Source organism: Netta rufina (assembly GCF_964035555.1).
Source record: "Netta rufina genome assembly, chromosome: 28".
NCBI lineage: Eukaryota > Metazoa > Chordata > Aves > Anseriformes > Anatidae > Netta > Netta rufina.
The window spans coordinates 4,039,943-4,067,069 of record NC_140152.1 but is presented as its reverse complement, the minus strand read 5'-3'; the positions used below and the strand labels follow the sequence as shown (position 1 = coordinate 4,067,069).

The 27,127-nt window shown below is 50.6% G+C and overlaps 5 protein-coding genes across 6 annotated transcripts in view; 2 read left to right on the top strand and 3 right to left on the bottom strand.

Moving 5' to 3' along the window:
• Window positions 1–9: 9 nt before the first annotated feature.
• LOC311219630 (arrestin domain-containing protein 2-like) lies at window positions 10–3,743 on the bottom strand. Of its 2 annotated transcripts, XR_014619188.1 has the most exons (3): window positions 3,217–3,743; window positions 2,262–2,434; window positions 10–398 (listed from the first exon to the last, which is right to left on the bottom strand). XR_014619188.1 is itself a non-coding variant. In XM_084302840.1 (2 exons), exons 1-2 carry the CDS (start codon window positions 3,479–3,481, stop codon window positions 2,412–2,414), a joined length of 288 nt encoding a protein of 95 aa, XP_084158966.1. In that variant the 5' UTR covers window positions 3,482–3,743; the 3' UTR covers window positions 2,106–2,411. The 2 variants fall into 2 exon arrangements, 1 of the variants encoding a protein (XP_084158966.1); XM_084302840.1 differs by lacking the exon at window positions 10–398 and having other exon boundaries at window positions 2,106–2,434.
• Window positions 3,744–3,953: 210 nt separating this feature from the next.
• On the bottom strand, window positions 3,954–9,121 carry SAXO5 (stabilizer of axonemal microtubules 5; the record flags this gene model as incomplete). Its single annotated transcript, XM_084302602.1, has 9 exons — window positions 3,954–4,045; window positions 5,251–5,421; window positions 5,838–5,923; window positions 6,626–6,824; window positions 7,060–7,175; window positions 7,521–7,636; window positions 7,729–7,823; window positions 8,007–8,104; window positions 8,593–9,121. The coding sequence occupies 9 exons, from the start codon at window positions 9,119–9,121 to the stop codon at window positions 3,980–3,982; spliced, it is 1,476 nt and encodes a 491-aa protein (XP_084158728.1). The 3' UTR covers window positions 3,954–3,979.
• Window positions 9,122–9,237: 116 nt separating this feature from the next.
• On the top strand, window positions 9,238–11,260 carry PEX11G (peroxisomal biogenesis factor 11 gamma; the record flags this gene model as incomplete). Its single annotated transcript, XM_084302512.1, has 5 exons — window positions 9,238–9,309; window positions 9,384–9,572; window positions 9,658–9,836; window positions 9,971–10,021; window positions 10,140–11,260. 5 exons carry the CDS (start codon window positions 9,238–9,240, stop codon window positions 10,363–10,365), a joined length of 717 nt encoding a protein of 238 aa, XP_084158638.1. The 3' UTR covers window positions 10,366–11,260.
• A 1,805-nt stretch (window positions 11,261–13,065) lies between these two features.
• LOC311219391 (ectoderm-neural cortex protein 1-like) lies at window positions 13,066–16,655 on the top strand. Its single transcript, XM_084302511.1, has one exon. The coding sequence runs from the start codon at window positions 13,320–13,322 to the stop codon at window positions 15,087–15,089; it is 1,770 nt and encodes a 589-aa protein (XP_084158637.1). The 5' UTR covers window positions 13,066–13,319; the 3' UTR covers window positions 15,090–16,655.
• A 4,937-nt stretch (window positions 16,656–21,592) lies between these two features.
• ARHGEF18 (Rho/Rac guanine nucleotide exchange factor 18) overlaps window positions 21,593–27,127 on the bottom strand; it is a gene marked incomplete at its 5' end in the record, with an annotated part of 45,798 nt that continues 40,263 nt past the window's right edge. Inside the window, 2 exons of the mRNA XM_084302878.1 lie at window positions 21,593–26,697; window positions 26,781–26,903. Coding sequence (XP_084159004.1) covers window positions 26,537–26,697; window positions 26,781–26,903 — 284 coding nt within the window. The 3' untranslated portion in view covers window positions 21,593–26,536. The remainder of the gene's footprint in view (window positions 26,698–26,780; window positions 26,904–27,127) is intronic.

Below are 27,127 nucleotides of genomic sequence, written 5' to 3'. Positions count from 1 at the left end.
CATTCAGCTTGTGCAATTACACAGTGAGCAATGCATCTTTCCCCGCGCCTTTTAACCAGGGAAGCGCTGGTTCTCCACCAGCTCGTGCTGGGGTTTGTGTGGGGCTGCTCCAAAATTCGGTGACAAATTATATCTGTGTGGGCAGCGCAGGGGTCTCGCTACGTCATCAGCATCTGCTGCTGGTGCTCGGTGGGGGTAAAAGCATGAAAATGGGGAGCTGTTGGTTCTTGGCACGGACGCCACCATTAGCAGCACCCAGAGATGTTGTAAAAGGGAGAAGTGGGGCAGAAAGTGGCCCGTGCCCCCTCCAAAAGGGTTAACACAGCCTCAGAAGCTTCCACTTTAATCATGATTGTCACATTTGCGAAGCAGCAGAGCTCTCCACCCCGGGCACGGGCCTGGGATAAGACAAAACAGGCAGGCATTAAAATGTTACTCAGCATTTGGCTGCGAAAGCCTTGAGGATTTTCGAGTTGCTCCCAGCCGTGTTGGGCAAGTCCCGCTGTGCTGAACCGGGTTGATCTCAGCCCCTGAAAATGAGCTGGGCTGGAGCCTCGCAACGCTTTAGCTGCCTCCAAAGGCAGACTGGAAACGTCTGCCTCCCCCGCGAGGGAAGGGGACCGCGTTTTGTTTTGCGTACGTGCCCGTTTGCTGCCACGAGCAAACATGAATCAGAGCAAACACTGCGAGGGGAGCCCGACAGCAACGGGGAAGGAGGAAGGAAGGCACGGCACGGCAGGACTCAGGCGGTGACGGCAGCCCCAGGAAGGCGCCCGGTGTCCCCGCCGCGATGCACGGTGGCACCGGAGGCCGTGTGGGTCCTGGTGGGGGGGTCCTGGAGCTGCAGTGGGGCCGAGGCGGCTCCGTCCTGTGCTTTTCTCATGCCTGCTGCAGCCCGTCAGCTCGCAGCCCCCAGCCTGTGACTCAGCCGTCGCCCACGGGATGCGAATCTCTGCAAACCTCCCTCCCGTGCCGCAGCCACCGCCGCTCGCGAGGCTGCGAAGCCCCACTGCGACCTGCCCGGGACCCACAGTACCAGGGGTTGGGGTGGCGGTGGGGGGGTCTCTCCTCTCCCCAAGGACCTTCAGCTGCAGGGCCCAGGGTCACAACCAGCTCACAGGGCTTTTCGTGCCCACAACCGGCTGAAAGGCGGCCGGGCTGCAGGCAGGAGCCATCTCCAACTCATCAGCCCCATCTAGAGTCTGGCCAGGCTGAAATTAGCTCCAGCAGAAGCTGGCAGTGGTTCTCAAGGAGCTTCTCCTTCCCCAGCTCACCCTGGGGACCCTGATACTGCTCCCCGATGGCTCTGGAGCCACGCAGGGCTCTGCCCAGCAGCTGGGGTCAGCAGCTCCTGGGCCCCTCTCACAGCACCTCCTACAGCAGCAGCCAGGGCCTTGGCTTTGCCCATGAAAGCCCTATATTTTCCTCTCTTCCTGTGCCCTGTTTACACAATATACATTTAATGGCCCTGAAACGCAGTCCGAACATCCTTCTTCCACCCCTTCTCACGTCTCGAAGCACAGCACCCCCGTGCCAGCCCTCACCACCCTGCTAGGAAACTGCAGATAAAGTCACAGCTGAGTGGAGAGCAGAGCGGAGGGCGCTTATCTCCGCCTGGCTTCCCTCCTCTGCACTGCCTTGTTACCATGACAAAACCTGCATTTTTTAAACACCACGCAGACACAGTTGATCTCATCGAGAAGCAACAAGGGAGCAGTCACAGGGCCTGCAGATGATGGCACGTTTTCACCAGCCTCTCGCTAGCCGACCCCAGGAACGTCCTCACGCTGCCACCGGTGACACGGGGGACAGAGCAGGAGCCCAGTGGGATCCACAGGAAGGGATTTTGGCTGAAGTGCAGCACTTCTCCCCAACCCACAGCCTCCTTAAAGCACTCCTGTGATCACAGGCCCGTGTCCCTCTCACAAAGGAGAGAAGGAATCACTCGGTGAACACAGAGGATAAAATCACAGCCCGCAAGTTCTGGCGAGGCTCCCTGCTCCCCACGGAGCCCACTTAAACTCTCCCCACGCAGCAGGCGAGGGCCAGAAGCCATTAGCTCTGAGCTGCGGGAGCGCAGGGTGCTGGCAAGGCCAAGCAGCTCCTGTAATTCCTCCAGCCCTTGGCTAAGCGCCCTCCTCCAGCCGGCTCCGGGGGCTTGGATAATACCCAGTCCTCGCAGCAGAGTGCAAACATGCTCGCGGCAGCTCGTGGCTTCTCTAAAGAAATCCACTGCAGGGATAACGGGGAATCAAACTCACCCTATACCCTTACAGCTAAGGCAGCCACCATCCAAACAGTGTGATGACCACTCAGGATCTTCTCCACTGGAGTTCAGGGCGCGGGCTTCTCCCACATCCTTAATTGTCATCAGGCCGCTTAACACACTCGCAGCTGCCAAGGGGCCATCCTTAGGCACAGCGCAGAAGGGCCGCTGCCAAAAAGACAGAAACTCGGGAGTAATGCAGGTGTTTGGAGCAGGTGGCTAGGCACAGTCATCCAGAAAAGGGGAATATGGCCCTAAAGTGCAGTTTAGGGGCAAGAACACCTCCAGAGCAGCAGCTGCCATCGCTCCTGCAAGCTCTACGTTTGCCAGCTGGGCTCCAGCACACTGACATGCCCTCAGTACGTAGCATTAGGCACCCTCGGATACCAAGCAGGACAGGCAATAAAATGGCATCGGAAAGAGGAGGAGGGGAAGCACAGAGCCACGGCTGTAACAATGCCATTGTGGGGGAGGATAAAAGACAAGCGCTTTCGTAAGGCAGAGTTAAGGAGCGGATGGACAGCTGCGACGTCCCGTATCCCTTGGCTCTGGAGCATTTCATCCCAACTAGGCAAATAATTCAAGTGGCTTGTCCTCATGCAGTAGGTCCAAGCAACATGCCAGCTGGGCATGCGGTTCCAGCATCAGAAAACTGGAAACAAATATTTACTGAGCGACTAAGTGCTCTTTCCACGCTTGTGAACAGACACTTCTATTTGCACTTCCCTGTGCAAACAGAACAAAAGCCACAACCCCTTCGTGCTCACCAGCCCCCCCGAAACCAGCAGCAAAGAAACCCTTGGCAGAGGCCGAGAGGGATGCTGCTGCTTGCAGGTGGCACCGACCTTCACGGGAAGGGTGGAGACCTGCCCAGAGGGGGTGCCTGCAGCCCACGGGGGTCCCAACCCAACACCTTTTAGCACAGAACCACCCCCGAGCCCCAACCTTACCGGGGATGAGCTGGCAGCGGCGGTACAGGAAGGTCTGGAAGGCCGTGTAGTCATGGTAGACGGTGTTGAGCCCCACGCTGTGGCTCTCCAGCCAGTGCACGAAAGCGCGGCCGCGAGCGCACACCTCCAGCGCCCGCAGCCGCAGGGCACCGCGCAGCTCCAGCCGCACGCGGCCGTGCAGCAGCTCCCCGCTGCCGTAGGCACCCCACGCTCGCCCGTCCTCCAGCTCCACCACCAAGCTCCTCACACGCCTGAGGGTCTGCATCTCTGCTGCCCCTGATGATCCGGGCAGCTCCACGAGGCTGTCCCCACTTTGGGCAAGCAGGACGGGCACCTCTGCGGCCCTCCAGGGAAGGGGAGAAAGAGCAAAGGCTGTCCCAAAATCCCTATTTATCCGTGCCCCTACAGGCCTAGCCCTACAGGCCTAGCTCTGCCAAGGTCGGACTGAGACCGCGTTTTATGGTGATGTTTTAGTGCTGACCCCGTGTGCGAGGCTGGTGCAGCGCCGAGGAGGGGGCCGTGGAGGCGAGTGACGCGTTTTTAAGCCGAAGGAGCAACAACGTCAGACGTTGTCTTATCTCTGAGTCACAGACGCTGTTGATGTGCCACTGGTACGTGCTGGTGGCTCCGTCCGCAGGGAGCTGTCACGCAGCGCCAGCCGCGCTGGCAGCTTTCATGTCACTGGGGGGAGCACAGAAAGGCTGTTCGGCCTTCCCAAATTCAGGCATCCCTGAGGCGTTTCTGGAAGTGGATGGAGAGGGGTTTAGAAAGCCAAGGCCCTTACCCCAAAAGCCAGCTTTGCTTTCTGTGCCTGAAATTGCATCAAAATCCATGTGAAAAAGAATAAAAATAATAAAAAAAAATAAACAACCCCAGGGTCCTCCCAGCAGCAGCTCCCCAGCCAGCTGGGACCACCACAAGGCTGATGTTCACCACGTAACAACCCCAGTGACCCACGGCTGTTCCTGCAGTAGTGCAGTTGGTGGCAATGCCACCTCAGGGTCACATAAAAGCTATGGGGCAGACCCATGGCATATGCGAGTCCCTGTTACTACACCAAGTGATGCAATCTAGGCGTTTGAATCGAGGTGTTTGCAACCTACCGATGTAAGACACCGATGTGAGGTGCCTGTGGGAATTTGCAAGGCTTGAGTGTGCAGCTTCTGTGAAGTACGTGTGGAGCACAGAACGTCCCTTTCCCAAGAGAAGCAGAGTCAAATCCCAAGAGGAAAACACAAGGGGTTTGTGGGCCCAGCCCCTGCTTACGTACAGAACGCAGCGATTGGAAATGATTCAGTAACGCCTGTTCAAATGCTTCGGTGTTGGTTTGCAGCACACATGAATCAAGTCTGTCTGCATCAAAAGGCCAAGACGAGCTTGTGAAGTGGCAGCTGTGACAAGGCACCAGCTGACCCTGCTCACTTGGCCTCCCAGGGGAGGGAGCTGACCGCCCCACACGGATCCAGCTTCAAAATATCTACAGCCCAAACAGAGTTAGTGCAAGCTCAGCATTCAGGAAATCCACGTGAGCTATCAACTCAACAAAAATACACTGCCTGTCGCTAGGAAAACAGCCCACTCATCATAAGCTGGGGAGGGCTACCTCTCTGTCCTACTGTTCACTGACCTTTGGTTTCAGGCCTTGACACCAAAATCTAAACAGATAATGAGGGACGATTCCAGCCCACATAAAGCCCTGACAGTGCCTCTGATCTCTTGCCCTTCCTCTGAGCTTCCCCTACCCCACCTGCTCCCTCCTGCCCCAGCACCTGCCCGGAGGCACTCTGTGGGTCTTGCAACCCACAGAAATGTGTCACCCATGTCTTTGGGCTGATCCCCAGATGTTTATTCTTGTTGTCACAACACTTTGTGTCCTCATTCAACTCTTGAAATAAATGTTACCTGTAATAACACACAGGTGGGCCAAAAGCAGGGCACCAGAAGAGCTAGGTAAAACAACACAGAGGCAGTCAATAGCGCAGGAAGTCCTGGGCAGTCAGCGAGAAAGGGGGAACGTCATGGTGCGAAGACCACCTTCCTCCGGGGGCAGTATCCTTTCAGGGTCCCCAGTGGGACACGGCTCACTTGGGAGTCTCCCGTTTGGATTTCTGCTGGGCCTCTGTACTTAGGTGTGAACGCATCCTTCTGCTCTGTGCTGAAGAGGTCCTGCGCCCTCCAGGGTAGCACCAAGTGTGAGCATTTCATCTGAGGAGACAGAAGGGCTTTCAGTGTGGGGGCACAGAGCTGGGGAAGAGGCAGACATTACCCTGACTGGACACTTCTGGACATGCTAATTTATGCCTGAGATTTTCCCCTTCTGATCGTCTGGGAGGACCAAAAGCACCTTCCCCCTCCCTCCAGCGTTCCCCTCACTTGGCTTAGGTCTTAGTCACCTGTCCCTCCCCTCCCTTCAAAGATTTTCTCAGCTCCAACTCTGCTCCCCACAGCGCGTTTTCTAAAGACTGGATACAGACAGGATTTGATGCATGACTGTCCCATTTTAAATGGCTCAAGAGCACACATCAAATCTGATGATGTTAATGGGGCGGCTACAGCTTCGCTTTGTGTAATCCTGCTTCCCTAACCTGCCCGTGGTAAACGCAAGCCTATTAATGCTGTACCTGCTGTAGCATGTCTTCAGAGAGTTGTCGTTTCTGCTGTCTGTGTGGGACCAGCATGGCCTGCGTGGTTGTGACAGGACTTTCATCTGCTCACAGATTGAAGTAGAAAGAAAATTCAAGCCAGTAAATTAGGAAGCAACATCAGAAAACGTTGCAGTTTGACTTGCAGTCACAGATCTGCATGCATTTCCACTAACGAGAGGCAAAGACAGACTTTGCAGTCAGCACTTCACTGAAAACCTTTGGCCAGCATACAACTGCAGTCAGACAGTTCTCAGAGTGAGGAGATAAATTAAGAAAATCACATGGAAGATACAGGAATATCATTCCATCTAGTAGTTATGTGTCCAATGAAAACAGCAGTTGCCGCTGTGATCTGTTCCACATCTAGTAAAACAAATGGATTAAAAACAGATACATGGTGTAAAGGGACCTCTCTCAGCTGCAGAATACTGGCCATCAGAAAGAGGAGGCAATGCCAGGAGGATTTTCTTAATGCCTCCCACGATCCGCTCTAACTGCATCTCTTCCTGAGGTTGCAAAAGCTTTTGATTCAAATCCTTTCCTTCCTCCTCCGAGAACAAAAACAAGGCAACTTCAAAACACAAACATAGCAAGGGAGAAAGGTCAAGCCACTGGTTCATGTCCCAGAAATCACTCATGTCACCATCTGAATATGCCAACAATTGCTGTATGATAACAGTGAATGACTACAGCTGGCACAAGCATCAAGGTGATGGGTAAGCAAGACTTCCAGCACCACGACAGTCTGAGCAACTTAATCTTACTGTGGTAGTCGAAGGGGATGTGGCTGCCACGTTGATTCTTGCCTCCTGTCACCCTCTGGGTCTGGTGTGGTGGCTGATAGTCTGACTGCTGCGTTGTGCTGAAGTAACAGGAGCCTGAACGGTCAGCTCCTAAGCAGATGCTGCTTTGATGTTTCTGCAGTAGCAAGTCAGGCTTTGGTGAGAAGTTCCACCTGCCAGTCTAGAGAACACAAGAGCTGGCTTTAACAGAAATAGGCTGTAGCTGGGAGAGGTGCCCTGTTTCACATTACTCATGTAGATTTTCACATTAGACTCATGCAGCCCAGAGTCTAGGATTGCCACCCAGTGTGGAAAGGGGAGAAGAGACAATATTGGCCTAAGGAGGTGCCAGAAGAGTGTGCATTAAAAAGGAGAGATTCTCCACCAGAGAATCACCTGCAAAGCTGGGAACAGACCTCTGGGTAGAAGAACTGCGTCGTAGTCATTCTTGCTAGCGCAAGGTTCTCAGGATCTTCGTCGCCTCTGGGGATGGAGGAGGCATTTCTGTTTGGACGAGCAACAGCTACAGGCTCTGGCAAAGGCAAGAATGAAAGATGTCAGAGAAACTCCATCCTCTGCATGATTTATAGCTACAGCAGTTTCTCCAAATGCAATAAAGCACAGGAATAAATACAGCTATTTAACCTGCCAGAGAAGTAGGGTGAGGATGAAACTGAACCTCACAGTGAGGATACTGGTACTGAGTACACAAAAATGATAAAAGATTAGAAATATACAATTGTATACATACAATATCCATGTATTGTATCTTTTTATAATTATATCATTAAGAACAAGCAATAAAACCCACCGTTCAGCTGGTTATAAACATCAGCAGCAGTCTGTGCGTTGTCTCTGTGTCACAGACTTACCCTACCTAGATTGTGTACTGGGAAGAGCTCTGATGTTGACGTGGAAAATCTGGTGCAACCATCTCCTAGCTGCAGGTTTGTGTGGTGGATCTGGAACACAGCACGCTCCTTGTCGTAGACCCTGCAAGATATCAGATATGAGCTGCTTAAATAGCAATGTTCATCAGAAGGAGCAGCTCCTGGAGATGCCTGACAGGCTATCCTGCTGAATACCTGTGCTTTCTCTTGTCTGGAACAGTGTAGGCATGTTTCTGCTCACTCACAGATCCACTGCTTCTTGGATCCCCAAATTTAATACGAGACATGTGCTGAAGGGAAGCCAACAGAGCTACAGAACTGCTGCTTAAAGCACAATCCCCGTGTTTCCCATCTCTGCCTTTCCATCCCTCTGATTTTCACATGCATAAATCACACCCCTTTCAGTACAGAATTCAACAAGGCAACGTGCTGTCCTTTAACTGTGTCCTGGTCCTCCTCAAATTCATTGTTACCTTTTCACTTGGCTTTACTGGTGGACTCCATTCACCTTTAAACTGTGCTTGATAAGAAGTGTGGTAATAGGATCGTCCATCCCCTTTAATAGGACATCCTGCCAAACAGCCAGAAGGGGAAATGAATGGTGTTATTTCTAAAAATGCTATATTTACATCTGTAAGGAAATATTCATGATATTGAAGCTGCAATTGCAAGGCAGCTGCTCTTTTAGCATTTTCATACTCCTGAATAAATTTAGTATAGTTAAACAGCAAAATGACGAACACCAGATTGCAACAAGGTGAACTGCAGGATCGCAGAATGTGGATGTGGTGCATCAGAAGTGATGCAGGTTTGGTGTGAGAACTGCAACATCTGAGGCTACAGTGAGCAAAGATGTTCTCTGCTGGAAAAGCTTGGCTGGTGAGTGGCTCTAGTTAGCACAAATAAACCTGTTTTATGAGCATCAGGTTGATTTATTCAGCTATGAAATCAGAAAGGAAAATACCCAAATCGTTGTAACAGCTTTAATTATTTGCAGCGTGCCTCTGAGCCATGCCACCAAAAATCCCCGCAGCCCTTTAGACTGTGAGGACAACTCACCCCTGTACACATGACGTGCCCTGGCAACAGGTTGGATCTCGTGTGCTGGATATGAGAAGGTGTAGACAGACGGAGGGAGCCTTATTTTCTCTCTGTCTCCACAAAGAACATTATTGCTCCACTCCTGGGCTTTGGGAAGGGCAGGTCTCTGGGGGGGGACATCAGGACAGGGGTAGTTCTCCCTTGTCGTTGAGGTGAGGACCTGGATGCGGGGGTCCGCGTGCATGCGGACACATGATGCTGGGGGCACAATGGGGGTGACCGGCTCCAGGGGCTTCTCTGGAAAGGCAAGACGTGTCTCAGAGCACAGCTCCCTGCCCACAGCCAGCCTCTGGTTCAGCACATCCCCACTGCGGGGCTGCGCGGCCGGCGCCGGCCGGTGAACCCCCCAGAAAGGGGAAAACTGAACATGAGAAAACGGCCGACCGGCCTCCTCGGGGACTCTACAACCAGCTCCTAGCTGCAGGCGGGATCCCTGCGGGACGGAAACCCCCGTGCTGGGGGCTGAGGGAGGGCACGAAGCCGCCATCCCCTCACGAAGGCCTCGACGGAGCCTTGCAGCCACTAGGCCTCGTCACCATGGCAACGGCCGCGCTGCGCCATGTTCCCGGCTTGCCCCGCGCGGCCCAACCCGGAAGCGTTGCCATGGCGGCGGCGGCGGGGGGGCTCTGCGGCCTGGTCGCCGCGCTCGAGTCCTACCGAGGCCGGGACCGGGCGGTGAGTGGCAGGGGGGCAGCCGGGCCGGGCAGGGCCCGATCCCGGTTGTTCCTCACCGGGCTGTGCCCCCGCAGGTCCGCGCTCTCTGCTATGGCTGCCAGCTGGCTGGCGGGGCGCTGGGAGGGCGGCAGAGCCCCGCAGCGGGGCTGTCCGGCAGCCTCCTGGCCGTGTCAGCGCAGCTCAGCCACTGCCGCACCGTCCTGCGGCTCTTCGACGACCTCGCCATGCTCAGCTACAGCCACGGCTACGGGTTGGGGCCCAAGGTGAGCGCAGGGCGGCGGTGGGAGTGCTGGGAGCAGCCCCGGGTGGGCTACGGGTGTCAAGGTGTGGCTGCCATGCTCCCCACAGGACGAGGACGCGGTGGTGCGTGGCCTTTCGGTGCTCTGCAATGTGGCCGACCAGCTCTACTACCCCTGCGAGCACGTCGCCTGGGCTGCCGACGCCGGCATCGTCCCCGCCAGCTCGAGCAAGTGGTGGGAGGCGAGCACCAGGCTCTGGGGTTTGTCCCTGCTCCTGGGCATCCTGCGGTAAGGCCGGCTGGGGAGCGGGATGAAACGAAGGCGCCTCTCCCCTGAGATGCTCACGGATGAGGTTAACGCTAGAGTAAAGTTCTCCCCTTCCATGCTACAGGAGAAATAACTTTCAATCTGTTTGTTTTCAGATCCTTGAGAATTTTGTTCCAGTTAAGAAAGAAGCTGAGGCAGCAGAAGTGGTAGGATTTCTTGGCTTTACATCTGTTTCAACCCAAATATTTTTATTCTCATTTATGAGCCATCATTAACTGTTATTCCGCTCTGGGCTCTTACTAACACTATTCTTGCTTTTAACAGTACATCTTCGCCACAGGATCGAAAGAAAATGAAAGCCCAAGCGAAGAGCGAAGTTCTGAGCATCGTCAGTAACATGGCAGATCTCGCCAATGCCATCCACTGGCTGCCACCAGGATTTCTTTGGGCTGGGCAGTTTCCGCCGTGGTTAGTAGGACTCCTGGGGACCATCTCTTCCCTGATTGGTATCTACCAGGCATCTAGAGAGAGTAATTCTGGAGCTGCATGAGCCATGTTAAGCCTCTGGAGCCCAGTTTTTACATGGTAAAAATGTGTTTATTGAGGCAGGGTGTATTTTAACTTTCCTGGCTATCGATGATTGTAATTCTGTGCATCCTGTAATTGAGACTGTAATCAAGGTCCCTGTTACAGAGAGGATCACGTATGGTTAACACATTTTATAACTCTTTATCAGAGAAATCTTTCAGGTTAATCCTCTGAAAATCAAGAAATCTCATAGGGTTGATGACATAGAGGAAGAAAGTTGTACTCACTTCCATCCTTCCATCCTGTACTTCAAAAGGCAAACGCAATCCTCTGGTCTTCTCTCCTTTAAAAGAGCACAAAGTCAGTGTTTGGTGGAGAAATGGCCACAGTTCTTTTACTCAAAACTTCCCAGGGATGGATTCTGCGAGTTCAAGCCCCAGGCTCAGCACTTGGTGCCTCATCTGAGCCAGGGAGGGGACCTTTGTCACAGAAGCTTCTCTGTCAGATATTTTGGTGCTTGAGCTCAGAGCGGATGCCCAAAGCACAAAGAGGAGCAGGTGGCAGAGGGAGGCTGCTGGGTTGTGGGCTGTTTAATTTATGACAGTTGTGTTTCTGTAGAGGTGATACGGGAAAGAAACACCAGCTGTAAGCAGTGCCTTACTAAGCTTTCTTCCAGCCTCTGTTACTCATTTATGAATAAATACTGTGAACTGAGACTTCTCGGTTAAACCAGAACATGCAAAAAAAAGTGCAGAGGCTTCAGCTGTGCCTTTGTGGAAGGCCACCGGGTGGAGCTCTTCCACCGAGCTCTGTAAGAGCCAACTGACTTTTTCAAAAAAGAAACAAATCTATTAATCACTTTTGAAAGGACTGGTCAAACCAATGCAAGAATGCGTTTTACAGTCATATTTCTAAGCAGTGCCAATAATAAATGAGATGAATGCTTCAAAAGTGGCCTTGAGTCATCGTTACTTTTGATAACTAGACAAATGTTATTTATCTGGCTGTAGAAAGCCCCAAACTGTTTCTAGGCAACAAAACACGTTTGTGCTGTGTTAGCTGCAGCACCCCCAAGGGCAGGCAGAGACCATCTGCTACCCGCCTTTCTTCTGGCAGAATAATTCAAAGCACCTGACTGCTTCAGCTTTTCACATAGCTGCATCTTTTGAAAACAGTTCTGCTTAGTCCGAGCAGTGTTTGTGCTCCATGCACCTCGGTTCCACACAGACCACCTTTCCAGTACGTTTAGCTTTTTTTTTTTTTTTGGCATGGACAGGGGAAACTCTCTGCTACCAATGTTCAAAGAGCATAGCAAGGCCTTGATACTCTTTATCCTTTGCCCTGGTTGTTTATCTGGACCTTCACCCTGCTAAATGCCAGTTCTGCCACAGGGGGTGTCTTACTGACTTCACTCAGGAGTTGGTGGCAGATTTGCAGGTGTTAGCTGCCAGCAAGCTGAGTCGTGCTGCAAGCAATTATCTGGAAAAGGCTCTTTCTGTAATCACACTGCAAGTCTTGCCTCAAAACGGGTGGAGCACCTGGGCACGGCTGCTTACAGGCAGCTGTGGCTGTTGCTCAGTCCTGTCCTCAGATGTCACCAGCTGTGACATAGCAGTTTTTTTTTTTAAATCTGTCAGATCCTATATGCGTGCGTTTGAAACCTGGTTAAACCACTCCTTCGGGACATGCTGTGCTGCTCAGCATGGGACAAGGTGCAGTTACAGTGATTTAAAACACAAAACAACTGTTCCTATGCAAACCGCCTCTGATGCAGAAGTAGTAAAAACAAATCATGCTTTTAATGTAGTGAAATGATGCTGTAAACTGGCTTAAGTGCACTTGTGTTATGCACTTTGTGTTGTCACGCAGCTATAAGCTGTGGACATTAAATAAAGCCCAGGAGGTTCTCGGGTGTGGGGCTGTCTGAACCTATTGCTGTCCTGTTGAACCGTTTGGCTCCCAAATCACCCACAGTGTTTAAGCACCTATTGGTGGCGGCTGCTAGCTGCTGACTCCGCGGCAGCACTTGCTGCAGCTGACTTTATCTTTTTTGCACGAGGTCTAACGAGGGCAGAACTGATTCCCAGGAGGGAACCTGCCGCTGCTTTTTGCTGTTAACATCCCTCAGCCCTACTCAGCTCTTGCCTTGCCCCACGCAGGAAACATTTGCTGAGCAGGGATGGTTCGTTCCGGCCGTGACCTCACTTTGTCAGCAAGCCGCGATGCGAAAGGCCGCGAGCAGATAGCGCGGGTGGCTGATAACGGCTCAGAATCGTGGCTCCTGCTTTATGGCCCCTTTATGGCAGGGCGACAACCAACAAAGCCGCAGCCGCGCTTTATGGCTGGCAGATCTGGCGTGCCGCTCCCCTCCCCGGGCTTGCTGGAAGCCTGCTGCGGAAGGGAGGGGTGCTGCTGGCCCAAGGGTGCGGGTGCAGGGGGGGGAGAGAGGTGGGGGCAGCGCTGCCCGGCGCCACCCTACTACCTAGGAGGGCGACGGGAGGGAAAGGGTTAACGCGTGGCGCACGCGCGCGCCCGGCCCGGGGCTCTCATTCACAAAGAACGAGCCGCGGGCGCCGGCGGGCGCTGATTGGCTGCTCCGCCGCGGGGGGGGCGGGGCCTGCGGCGGGGCGGCCACGCGGCGGCTGCGGGGCGCGGCGCCAGTAGCGGGGCGGCGGGCGCGGCGGGCGGAGGCGGCTCCGGGGCTGAGCCCGGTAAGGAGCGGCACCGGGGGAAGGGGGAGCACCGGGAGCACCGGGAACACCGGGACTGCCCAGCGCCACCCGTTCGGGACGCGGCAGGCCCCGTGCTCCGTCCCCGTTGGGGTCCCCGGTCGCCGGGCACCGCGCTGCCCCCGCTCAGCTGCAGCACCGCGGGGCTCGCCCCGCACCCGGAGGTGTCCGAGCCTCGCCGCTGACCCCCCCCCCCCTCTCTCCCCGGTCCCTCTCCGGTTATCCGCCTCGGAGCAGCCTCCCCACCATGTCCGTGAGCAGCCACGAGAACCGGAAATCCCGCTCGAGCTCCGGCTCCATGAACATCCAGCTCTTCCACAAGCCGGGCCACGCCGACAGCCTCCTCACCCACCTGAACCTGCTCCGCAAGCGGCACCTCTTCACCGACGTGGTGCTGCGAGCCGGGAACCAGGCCTTCCACTGCCACCGCGCCGTGCTGGCCTCCTGCAGCCGCTACTTCGACGCGATGTTCAGCGGGGGCCTGAAGGAGAGCAGGGACGCCGAGGTCAACTTCCACGACTCCCTCCATCCCGAGGTGCTGGAGCTGCTGCTGGACTACGCTTACTCGGCCCGCGTGCTGATCAACGAGGAGAACGCGGAGTCCTTGCTGGAGGCCGGGGACATGTTGCAGTTCCAGGATATTCGGGATGCTTCGGCCGACTTCCTGGAGAAGAACCTCTACCCGGGGAACTGCCTGAACATGCTGCTGCTGTCCGACGCTCACTGCTGCGAGCGGTTGCTGGAGCTGTCCTGGAGGATGGCGTTGGCCAACTTCACCTCGCTCTGCAAGACCGAAGATTTCCTCCGCCTGCCCAAAGACAAGCTGCTCGAGCTGGTGGAGAGCGAGGAGCTGGAGGTAGAGGACGAGACCCTGGTGTACGAAGCTGTTATAGGCTGGATCCGGTACGATTTGCCCCAACGCCACGAAGTTCTGCCGGAGCTGCTGCGCTCCGTCCGCCTGGCTCTTCTCCCCGAGTCCTACCTGCGGAAGCAGGTGGCCTGCGAGAAGCTGGTGACCAGCCACAAGCTGGGGGAGGAGATCGTGGCCGACGCGGTACGATGCAAAATGAAGATCCTGCAGAACGACGGCCTTGTCACGGGGTGCTGTGCCCGGCCCCGCAAGGTCAGCCAGGCCCTGCTGCTGCTCGGTGGCCAGACCTTCATGTGCGACAAGATTTACATGCTGGATCATAAAACCCGCGAGATCATTCCCCGTGCTGACATCCCAAGCCCTCGCAAGGAGTGCAGCGCCTGCGCCATCGGGTGCAAAGTGTACATCACGGGTGGCAAAGGCTCCGAGAACGGAGCCTCCAAGGATGTCTGGGTTTACGACACCCTCCATGACGAGTGGGCGAAGGCTGCACCCATGCTGGTGGCGCGGTTTGGCCACGGCTCCGCTGAGCTGGACAACTGTCTGTACGTGGTGGGGGGTCACACGGCAGGGAGCGGCGCCTTCCCGGCCTCTCCCTCCGTCTCTCTCAAGCAAGTCGAACACTACGACCCCCAGCTGGACAAATGGTCCTTGGTGGCCCCTCTCCGCGAGGGCGTAAGCAACGCCGCCGTGGTGGGGGCCAAGATGAAGCTGTTTGTTTTCGGTGGCACCAGCGCAAACCAGGAGAAGCTGCCCAAGGTGCAGTGCTTCGACCCCTGCCAGAACCGCTGGACAGTGCCTGCCAGCTGCCCCCAGCCCTGGCGCTACACGGCCGCGGCGGTGGTGGGCAGCCACATCATCGTGATCGGGGGGGACACGGAGTTCTCTGCCAGCTCCGCGTACCGCTTCCACAGTGACACCTTCCAGTGGTCCAAGTTCGGGGACGTGACCGCTAAGCGCATCAGCTGCCGTGCCGTTACGTCGGGCAACAGGCTGTACGTGGTGGGGGGCTACTGCGGGGCTCAGCGCTGCAAGACGCTGGACTGTTACGACCCCTCGTCCGACACCTGGAGCAGCGTCACGACGGTGCCTTACTCCCTGATCCCCACCGCTTTCGTCAGCACCTGGAAGTACCTCTCTGCCTGAGCTGCAGAGAAGCTGGGAGGTAAATGGTTGCGTGCCAACAGAGAGCTGCTCCTTAACTCTGTGCTGCGTGAGGGTCAGACTCTGAAGGGCAGATGCGCTGTGATCCTGGCTGGAGTTGTCCTAGAGAACAGCCTCGATGCAGGCAGCGGCTCCAGAAATGTGCTTCTAGGCTGGTAGTTTGAGATCCAAAACCCTGCCGGAGAGAGCATCTTTTTAGACGCTCAGATGCCGCGGGGAGAAGATTAGTATAAATAACAAGACACTTAACCTGGCGTCCTAGTCCTTCCCCTGAGTCTTGGCCTATGCAAAGATTTTGGGGAATGCTAGCTGCGAGCAGGATTGGGTGTCCCTGGTACAGAAAGTACAGAAAGCTCGTCGAGACGATCACTGTGTTCACATGCTGTTGGGGGGAGCTCGGGCAGACGGTGCGGTGCCACGAGGGGCTGGCTGCTGCTTTTAGCACAGCTTCCTCCTCCTGGTGCCACAGTTAATCTGCTAGTGGCACCCAAATGTCTTGTGGGACACGAGGGCTATGAGCTGGTGCCAGAACAAGATTATAGCTGGGATTTAGTCCCAGGATGGCTGGTAATTGCATCTGTAAAACAAGCCCTGTCTACATATAAACATAGGGTTTCTCCACGTCTAATTACTCTCTGGTGTCCCCTTTAAGCCATTTCTTTCCTGCTACTCAGCAATTAACTTTTTTTAAAAGTTTGCAACTGGAATTAAACCTTCCTAGATACTTTTGGCAGAAAAGATGCCAGTGAATCACAGATCCCCGCTTTTTTTTTTTCCCCTTGCAAGAGATCTGCTAACCGAACCAACTTGTTTAATAAGATAATCTGTAACACCTCTAGAAAATTCTTGGCTGCAGAGGGGAAGAAGCAGTAGTCATTCCACAATAGCAGATTTCTCTGTTGGTTTTGAGCCCTGGGGAGCATTCTTGGGTTTAGTGCGCACGTCTCAGTGCTCTCTTCACACCTGATTTTGCCAGTTGTACCTCGCCAAGGACCCAGACAGAAGACACGGGCAGTAGGAGTGCCTCCCTGCTACCCAGCAATCTGAACTCTCCTGGATGCCAGCCCTTGTACAGATCTCATTAGCAGCAGCAAGGCTCAGGGCAGCGCAGCTTTGGCTCTGAACCGCTTCTGTAAATCCCCTTCGTTCAGATCAGGGAGGGGACAAGCACAGAGGGGCCCCTGTGGACTGGCAGCTTGTGCTGTCCCTTGAGATGGCACAAGGTTTCCAAGTTGTCTGCTCACTCGTGATCTCTGACTGGGAGCCAGAGGATTGTTTTGTACTTCTTTCTTTTAATATTTTAAGTGATATTTTTACTGGAAAGGACAAAGGAAGCTCTTAAGTAACTGGCAGTGGGCTCTGGGCTGTGCTGCTGTATGATAGCTGTGACTTGGAATGCAGTCAGCACCAGAGGCAGTTGCCTGAGATGTCTTAACACGTGACAGTACTTTGCCCATGGGCTAGTTCTGTACATTTATATATTTTTTTTTTTATACAGCAGTTGTGTGTGTTTATTACTTAGCCTGGACTTTCTTTAATAAATCTGAATAAAACTCACTGTGTCCCTTGCCTGTTCTGTATGCTTAGTCTGCAAGTTCTCCTAGCCCACACTGGAGATAAATGTTTAGTAAAATTAGCAAAGAGCACTCCCTGCTTGAGGGAGTGCTCTTTATGGGAGAGTCCAAGCCTTAATCTGCAGGAGAGGGATAACAGGACAAACACAGGACAAAGAAAAGCTCACCTCTCATACTGCCTTCCTGCTTTGAAGGACCACAAACCTGTTTAGAACTCCAAAGTTTCAGCTATTCTCTGCCCTCACCTGCTCATCCTCAGTGGAGCTGGTTTCCTCGCTGCCCAAAAGCACAGAGGAAAGAGCTGCCACTTCTCTCCCAGGGTGCTGCCTGCTCTGGGCCTGCTGCAGGCAATTGTGGGGCAGCAGCAGGAAGGAATAGCTCTACTAAAGGTGGGCGGTGTGAGGCAGAGGAATCAGCATGGCCAGAGGAAATAGGCACTGAAGGTGCAACCAAATGTCTCGCCACAGAAGCATGGTTTGTGAGCAATTATTCAATTTCAGGCAGAGTTAAATAAATCAACATCACAGCCATCCCTAGCTGCTAGTGTGGGCAAGAACTGGCACGACTGGAAGGAAAAGCCGCCCTCTTCGTGGTGGCTGAAGAAGATAAAATGACTTCACCTCCATCCTGTTTGCTGATGCCTCTGCTCTTTTCAGCCCCCAGGCTGGGCTTTTTCCCCTTCACTCCCGCTGGGTTGCCTCGACCCCACGGGAAGCTCATCCAACAGCCTGCAGGGAGATGAGCCCACAGCCAGCCCTACAAAGCCAGCCTGGAGCACCCCATGCAGCAGCTGCGGTGTGGGGCAGCTCCAGCCCGGCTGTGGCTCACACATGCAAGCGCAGGCAGGGGAAAGTCACAGAACAGGACAGAGCTGGGACTGGAGACCAGCAGGAAGCGCCTTTCCTATAAATGCTGGGAGCTGCTTCACCTTTATTACATCTACAGCTATTCCTGAGGTCGGACAAAGTCCGATTACCCAGAAAGTCAGAGGAGCTGAGGTTTCATTCATGGCCATTTGAGCACAGCTGTTTTATTTATTCTGCCGAGCAATAAATGTTGGCTCCCGGCCACATCCGGCTTTTGCACCAGGGACAAAGTTGCTTCTAGCAACTTAGCTCTGCCTGCTCTCAGCATTTTCAGCACTGCTGGGGCCACTCACTAGCGGCCCTTCTGCTGAAGGCTTTGCTAGCATCTACGAATTGCTTCCTCATTTCAAACTGTGCTTAGAGCTAACTACCTCTCAGGGAAAACCAGCACTTGAAGCACACCTGGGCTGGGCTGCTCTGCAGTGGCTCCCCACTGCTGGCAACAAAGACAGCAAGAGCCGCATTTCATCGCCTTCATCCTCCTGTCATCTGGCAGAAAGCCCCGTGCTGGCCCTCCGGCTCCACCTCCTCCTGGCAGAAACCAGCTCCCAGCACAGCGGGGAGAGCTCCTGGGGAAAACGAGACACCTTTTCCACTCGCACGTCAGTCCCAGCTCCGCACATCACAGACCTGTTCTCCCGGTCTGACATTTCCGTGCATTAATCCGATCGCTGCTTCAGTGCCACGGCGAGAAGATTTAGGCCAACTGGGCTGCAGCTGAATTTGGTTTAGGGGTTAATTTCGCTACTGGAACAGAAATCCTCCTGAATTATGACCCATTTTGAACTTCAACACAGTTCAAACTCAGGCCTCTTCTCCTAGCCCAAAATCCTGCTTCGTGGCTGTGCCCCTCCAGCTGCAGGAGCTAGACCCAAGCCCACAATCACATCTGAAAAGGCAGCAGGATGGGCATCCTAGGCTCAAGGGCGAAAAACAAATCAAAAAAACAAACTGTGACATCACTCCTCTGTGGACATTCCTCTCCTTGCACAACGCCTGCAAGTCACACTAGCCAAACACAGCATCAGCCAGACCAAGCCACCTCCCTCCTGGCCACACAATACGCAGATACGCAGCCAGCCCTGACCTGACATGAGCTACGCTGCTTCTTAGGTTGGTGGCTGCATTCTGCCCAGCAGCCCCTGCTGCCAGAGGGCAAAGGCAGTGCACAGTCGTTCTTCCTTCTCTACCACGGATGGCCAAAGATGTTTACTGCAAAAAAGAAAAAAATGAAAAAAATCCAGCGCAGCAGTAACAGAAATTCCCTTTCCTGGCTAAGATCAGCCATGGATTGTTCCAATGTTCTGCAGGACACCCGCCGTGCACCTAGCAAGGAACTGGAGCACACATTGCTATGTTTCAGTGACAACTTGTGGTGGCCCTGGAAAAACAGAGCACGATACTACACAATTTTTGTCCCTGAATTGAGATATTCTAGAAGGGGAAAGGGCATTACCAGCTGCCTGCCTGAACGAATTGCATATCACACGCAGTCATCTGGGATGACTTCAGGTCTAGCATCACACCATGCTCCACACAGCGAGGAGAAACCCAGCGCTGCTCTGACATGGGAAAGGGACATCAATGTTGTGCTTTCATGCTTCTGTGTTCTTGTACCCCTGAAACAAAGCGATCCCTGCCGTGCTCAAGTCTCTCGTGCATGCAACGCTGTACCAGAGCCAGGGACCACGCATCTCATACTCCAGTGTTGCCAGCTCTAAGCGAGCTCAGCTTTTATCCTCTGCCAGATCCCACGGGCCCAGAAGCAGCAAACAATGCAGACATCACACAAGGACAGGCCCCACATCCCTTGTCCGTTGAGCCTTGGGCCGGGCCCCATCTCTGGGATGAGAAATTAGACCGGATTTGAGTCACAAGGGCTGAGGAAAGGGAAAGGCAGAAACCAGCACATTCCCACTGTCAGAGCACACCATGGAGCCCATATCCTTTGTGCATGTTTGTCCTCAAGCATCTGGCTTGCCAATGAATCTCAGATGCATGTATGGGAACCATCAGCCATGTCTCAGCCACATGAAAGAGGAAGGTTTAGCATAAAGCTGGTCATTGCCTATGGCCTCAGAATGATTCATCCAAATAGAAAGAATGTGGTTTGGGTTTCGGGTTAATTAGCTGCAGATCTTAAAGAGAGACAAGGCAGGGCGGAGCTGCTGGAAGACTGGTGTGAGCAAGTAGCAGCTCTGTAGGCATTGCCGTCCATCCCGAAATCACGCCTTCAGTGTGAGAAGTGGAGAACGTGCATCAGAGATGAGTGACAGCATTATCGATGATGCTGTCAGTCAAGGTGTTTGTGCACACCAAAGGAATGTCTACCTGGCTGCTGCAGCAAGAACCGAAGCCCAAGACAGATACACCCACGCTCATTTGAGCTCTGATGGCTGCGGCAGCACCGAGCTTCTAACAGATGCAAATCCTGAGTTTAAATATGCCCCTACAGAGCTCTGGGCTGCTGCAGCTGGGCAGTTTAGTTACCTGCACAGATCTGTGCTGCAGGGCTACCTTGTAGCCACGTTACTCTATCCAAATCCACGCTCCTCAGTTCGTATTAGGAACTCTTCCTATATGTCTGAGGCATTATTACGGCTGCCAGAAGAGTCCACACAAACTGGGGAGAAAAGAAATCCACTGCTCTAGGAACACCTCATCATAATTCCTGCCCTAGACTGTTCCCTGCAGCTGTCCCCCATGACAATGCTTGGATTCCGTGTCTTGCTGCTGAACAGCGTTTAGAAATGAACGTGGAAAGTTACTTGCCTTGCTCTAGCGAGACAGCGAGATCTGAAAGTGCACATGGGTAGTGACCTCCAGTGGCCACTGCAGCCCAGTTCCTTGGAAGCTGAACAGAGCAAAAGCAGCTGTAAGAAATTTTCTCTTAAAGGAAGTGCAAGCAAAAGCTTATACATGTTTCAAGGCTTTGTTCACTAAAACATCAGTTTGCTACTGCCCACAAAGACAGTCACACTTCAAACACTGGTGTGCCTAGAAGTTTTTCATTATTGGCATACATTGGAAAAATAGAAAAACTTCTGTTTTTCCAAGTTCCATTTTTTTTTGCCACAACACAGATGTCAACAGCACTTCAGAGACTTAAAAATGCAGACTAGAATGCAGACTACTCCCCTGACTCCTGTACACAGAGAACCTGAGACCTCCAAAGTGCTTTGATATGCACAAAGACTTAGCTCTGTGCAAAGCAATTCGGACTGCATCATTTGCACCACCACACTCAGAAATGGCTGAGGGTTTTCCTCAGTGGTGACTACAGTATAGGATTTTAACGATTAAAAAATAAATTAAAAAAAATCACACCTCTTCCTTTGAGAACACCCATCCTAGTTCTCCCACTCTCCCCCCCAATTTTGCATCTGTTCTGATTTCTGGAATTATTTGAGGTTACAGTGCTTGGGTTAACTTGCCAGTATGCCACAAGTGGGGATTTTACCAGGAAACACAACTTGCTGACTCTGGAGCTGGGAAGCACTGCACCAGCCAGAGGCTATGGGCTGGTACAGAGAGCGAGGGCTGCCAAATTGGCAGAAGCAGCAGGGAGAAAGTTTCTATTTTCGTTATACTTGTTCCAAATGGGAACCGATACTGTCTGGGACAGAGCCAGGCATGTCTCAGACTGGCACCATGCAAAGCAAGTACATGCTAATATAAGCAACTTCGTTAAGTTCACTCTTTTGCTAGTATGCTGAGCTCAGACATTTTGAGATCAGCTGATTCCTTCCTAGGGTGCTCACCTCACTGGCAAGATCTGCAGCTATTAGTAGCCACTTAACACCTCTCCTTTGGAAAGCTGTCAGTGTTCCTATGGCAGGTTATTTCTGTCCGGGGTAGAAAAGGAGAAGCACGTGAGAAGTGGTTGCTGCTTTGATCTTTGGTTCAAATAGGAAAAAAACAAAACAAAACAAACATATATATAACATACAGCACATATATGACTAACGTATATATATATATAAAGGCAGTTTTTTTTTTTTTTTTTTTTTTTTTTTTATTGCTAGAAGTTGGTTTCAGTCCTATTGCAGCTCTGAAATCCTTCAGTGGAGAAACGTTGCAGTCATTGTAAAAATCATCATTTGGTGTGCTAAGATCAAGTTTACAGTTAATCAAGAGTGCACAATTCAACAGAATATTAACATTTAACCATCGACTTTACAAATAAAATAAGACTACAAAGATGTTGCTACTGAAGTATCAACAGTAAAGGAACTATTTACAATGTTTACACCCTAACAAAGAAAAAAACAAAACAAAAACAACAAACCCAAACACTTCCCCAACAAAATGGTCAATTTAACCATGAACCATGATTATTTATTAAGTCTTTACAGTGCAAGGTGGGCCTAGAAACCAGACCTAAGACTAAATAGCATCGAGAGAGTTCACAGCTCTGAGTGACATGCACGCAGTTACGTCGACAGGATCTACTTCCATGACAATTTCCTTTTAGGTACAAACAGCAGTGGAGTTTGAAATAAACTTTTCTAAAGTGCTCCGATTTCTTTCAGTACAAAAATATAAAAAAGCTGATTTATAAACATGGCACAAATGGTACTAACCAGAGCTCACATGAATGGTATTTGATGTATCATGCTGATGGTAAATATTCAAGAGCTGCCAGTTGTTACAAAGATTTTGGGTCTGGCCTTGAAGGGGGAGGCAAAGGCTTTTTTTTTTTTTTTTTTTTTTTAATTTATAAACCTATTCAGCAAGAAGGTCAAACAAGAATACCATGAATAATCTGGCATCAAGGAGTTTTTTTTTCTTTTTTTTTTTTGTAACTGTGAAAACTGCTGGGGAAGACAACAAAAATGCTCCAAATTCCCTTGCACAGGGGCACAACATACAGGAACATCACTGAGCACCACCAGGGGAGACTTAGCTCCTATTCTGCTGAACTGAAAGTAGAAGTGAAACTAAAAATCTCTCTCAAACCTTTCCTAGTTTAAGTTTCATCTTTCATTGTAAATGAAAATGACAGACAGCAAACCTCATGTATGCAGGATCATCTGACTATTACTCAGAAGGACAAAACTGCAAGCAATTGATTTAGAATTACTCCTACCTTTGCAGGAATACTATTAGCTTGCTGAGCAAGAATCTCTAGAAGTACCAATTCTGCTGCTTCACGCTGGGAAATGATTAGCGATCTCAATTGATGGGACATGCCACAGCTACAATCCACAGACAGTACAGCTGAAAACTAGGAAAGCATTTACAGCATGCACAGGGCAGACGTGCTCAGTACTAGTGAATATGGAGGGATCTTCAGTCTGAAATACAAAATGACCACAGTCCAAATGGGAAGGGGCAGAGGAAGTCTCTTTTACACCAGAGTGAAAACTGGGAATCAGAACCACAGAAACAGTCTCTACATTGCAACATCACAAGACAAACAGGACAATGATTTTAAGCCTGTGACACAAAGCAAAGAAGAAGGCAGTTCAGAGCTCGTGCTGTAATTTCCTCCACACCCTAGCTCAAGAAAGAAGCTAAAAGGCACCTGGGAGGCAGAGTTTTGAACTGTCTAATCCTCTGATATCACTTGAAGGGAAACTTTTATCTGAAGTAAACAAGAGTCAAATGGAAAGGATATTACTCAGAATCAATAGCATGTCACTTCGCCCAGGATACAGAAGTATTTTGCAATACAATCTGCTCAGAAAAATTGTTTTTCGACAAATTAGATTTGAGTAGAATCCAAAACTAGTGCACTCAACTATGGTGATTTAATAACAATTTCACAGATTCAATTTTGCAGAAGTGAAGACCCACACTTCATTTAGAGAAAGTATTTCACTTGCTTCCCTCAGCCTTCTACAAATAATTTTACCGTACTCTAATACAGTGAACTCCACACTAGTAATGAGATAGCGTTGTAAAACCTCTTCCAAACTGGGGACTCTACAGGAAATCACGTAAATACCTTGTATGGCACTTCTATGATTTTGAGATGATACAATCTCTATTCATGGTGAAAATGGCTTTCCTAAGACTAGCTGCAGCCAGACGTGCATTGAGGACAGGTAACTTTTAAGGTAATTTCTCAGTTACAGATTGAAAACCAATATTCTAAGGAACTCTTGGTGTGCTGAACCAACAGCCTGGCCTGTAAAGGTCCCGTGTCCATCTGCTAACAGCCACAACTTATCCAAAGCACTGCTGACAATGAATATTAAAAGTTACATTTAAGTTAAAACATATTAAAGGAAATGAGACCTCACTGCAGACTTAATATGTTCCAGATGTTACTGTTCTATATCTGAATTTGTTCACTGCACAGAGTAAGAAGAAAAACGTTGCCAAATAAACCTCTTTGGTCTATAGAACACTCTCTCCCATACATTAGGACAGGCACAAAATTGAGCCAAATACATGTTTCTAAAAATTGTTTTAAAATATCTAAACAGAGACCTCCCTCCTTGGCTGAGGTGGTTTATTCCACTGATGGAACTTAGCTTTAGGTTAAAGCTGCTAAAAACTGGTAATTTAGGGCAATGGGGGCATAGAGTTTGCACTAGGAGTGGCCCAAACCACAGCATGGAGAGAACATACTGTACATTCTTGCTGCTTTGCTGTACGTTTACAGAAGGAATTACACGGGTATCAGAGGTGACTAGTCTCTCCACATCAGCTGGCTGAAGAATCAGTCCTACAGAGCTGCTGAATCGATCAGAAGTTACATTCATTTTAAGATATTCCCACTATTTTAACCTAGGTTTTAGGAATGCAAAAATACAACGGAGAAATATGTTCTAACCATTATCAACACAGTATCACAACAATGCATAAATGACTACGTTCCTCATACTGTTTTCTGCAGATCTAGACATTGATAACCTGTGTAAGCTCTGCAAGGCTCATGATTTACCAAGCAACACTTTGGTATTGAAGTGAAGTGTGTCCTATTTAATCGTAATACTTTGTTAGGGAGGTGTGATGGGGGAAGTATCACCAGTCTGATAACAAAACAGATAGTTTGGAGTTTTCCTCTCATAGGTAACATCACAACTCTTTTGAACTCTGTGCCTTGCTTCAGGTTGATACCAGTATCACTCAGCAAAAAGACCCTTAAATCCAAGAAGCATTACAACAAGGACCGCTTGCTCCCCAAGACAAAATTAGTATTTCATAGCTTATCATTTTGCTCTCACACTGACCAGTAAGTTTGGAGATTTCAAGTTCTTGTCTGGAGACACTAACAACCCTAATTATCACCTCTTGGAAATAAACTCCATATTTTCTGCTGAAAATTTGTTTCTTGCACTGTAAGTACTGCAATAATTTTAAAACCTTCAAGCAAAGTGAAGTTACTATCTTAAAGAACATTACTAACATCACATAGGCCCTGACCACTGAGGCAGAGTAACTGATTCAATGGTTTGAAGAGAGATTGATAAACTGCCATTCCGAGCCACTGCCATGAGGCTGGCGCGAACTGATCAGGCATTCCATTCACTTGTGCTAAAAATCACTCCCAGCCAGGGTTAAAGATACAAAATAATCCCATCAATCACATTCTGAAAGGTATTAACCCAAGTTTTTAAACTCTGAGATTCTGATTTCTCTTACACCGTAATAACGTCCTCTGAACAGCTTCTCCTGCGCACAATCTGACTGGTCACATTTGACACACATCGGAATACACGTCCTTCAGTGATGTGAGTAATAAAGAACAGAGATACAGAGCAAAGTAATAGAATACAACAAATTACTGTGCAAATTACTACAAAGAGAAATAATGCCTTTTGAGCAGGGCTCTGTTAACATCATCATCATTCCATAATTAAGAACTGACCCATTTAACAAGAGGTATCAAAGCTGGTTTAGCTGTGAGCAGCCAAACCAACCCAGGTTTAGCTAATAGCACTTTTTTATTATTAAAAAAAATAAAAAACAAAACAGTTCTTATTCCCTTCATTCCTTACAGTGCTGCAGAGAAGCCTCTGCAGTAACAGCAGCTTTGATATCTTCTCATACTTGGAGTAAAGTCCCAAGAAGTTAGCAGACCAACGAAAGATGCAGAAGACTTGGGATGAAACGAGACAGTAATTACTGCATTCAAACACTTATTATACGTCTTCCAGCAAGGAACAAGATTCAGGTCTCTAAGTTCCTTCTGAACCAGCTCAGGAGTTTTGCTTAGGAGCCTGTACTGCTCTCACTAACCGGAGAGCCTCTCAATGTCTGTAAAGGGACAGGCTTCCTCGTGCAAGCCGACATCCAATGAAATGTGCACCGAGTCCAAGTCTTGTAACTGCTGGGTGTTCTCGCATGTTCAACCCTCCTCAGCCACAAGCAGGTGGAGCTGTTGAACCTTGAAGACTCTTAAGCAGCTTACCTCGTCTTTCCCACTGTACCTGGCCACTGAGCATGCGCTCCACTAAATTTACTAAAGAAACAGAGATGCTAGCTTGGTTCCTGTGAGGTGGTAACACAACATTCATCGTGCCTGGCTGTAAGGAGACTGGCTTGCTAGTCAACAAGTTAACAAAGAGATAGCATAATCCATTACAGCGACCTTGCACCTGTGAAAAAGGGATTTAAAAAAATCTCAGCCATTTTGGGGCTTACTACTAAAATTTTTTACATAAAAATCTGGGAAATTCATTATCAACTACAACAATTTACCAGATGGTGCCCACAAAGAGTGCAGATACACCAAAGAGAGCAAATCGCAGTAAATGGCAGCATTTTAACATGCTCTGAATTTAGACACCCATGCTATGCGTCAACACATTTCCATGGTTGGAGAATTTAAAAGCAAATTACTACCACTGTGCCCTCATTTTGAGCTGCTGACAAAGAAGCCAACAAAGTAAAACTGTAATCCTGGTCTGGTCCTTGTTAGTATTACAGGGGGCGAGGATAAAAAGACATCCACGTCACGTCTTTGTCACGTTGACCACTGGAGCCTGAGTTCTTCAATCAGTATGTCAGAAGACTGATCTTTAAATGGAAACAATTAGAAAAAAATGACATCTTCTTTGCTGGTATCGTCTTGTGCATTTAACAGAGTTGACTGAGAGGTCACCAGGGTCTGAACATGAACATTACTGGGCTTGAACGGGTTTGCTGAGGCAGATGAAAGTGCTTCTGGCTGACCATCTGTAGAGCCATACAGTTCTATAGAAAAAATGGAAGAAGACAGATTCATGACACTGCACGGTCTGACATCTCCACAGATGTACAAGTTAGTCAAGAAATACCTGTCTGGAATGCAGTGGTCTGGCTGCTTGGGAGGACTGGACTTGCTGATCGCCTGCCTCTGAGGATACCCTCCTCTCGTCCAACGAGCCTAGGGGGAATCAGCTGCTTCTGATCAACAGATGCTGAAGAAAAGATTTGTAAAATCAGTATTTGACAATAGCAGCACTTCACTGATTTCACTGCTTCATGCTGAAGCCCACAATACAGACACCTTTGCATATTTGAGGAAGCTGCTATACCATGAAGAGTTGTTGCTTCTGTTGCAAGTTACTTAAATTTTCTCTTTAGCTGTTCAGACTGTGAGTACACTTTCCCTCTCCTCTCCCCGAGGATTTCCAATGCAGTT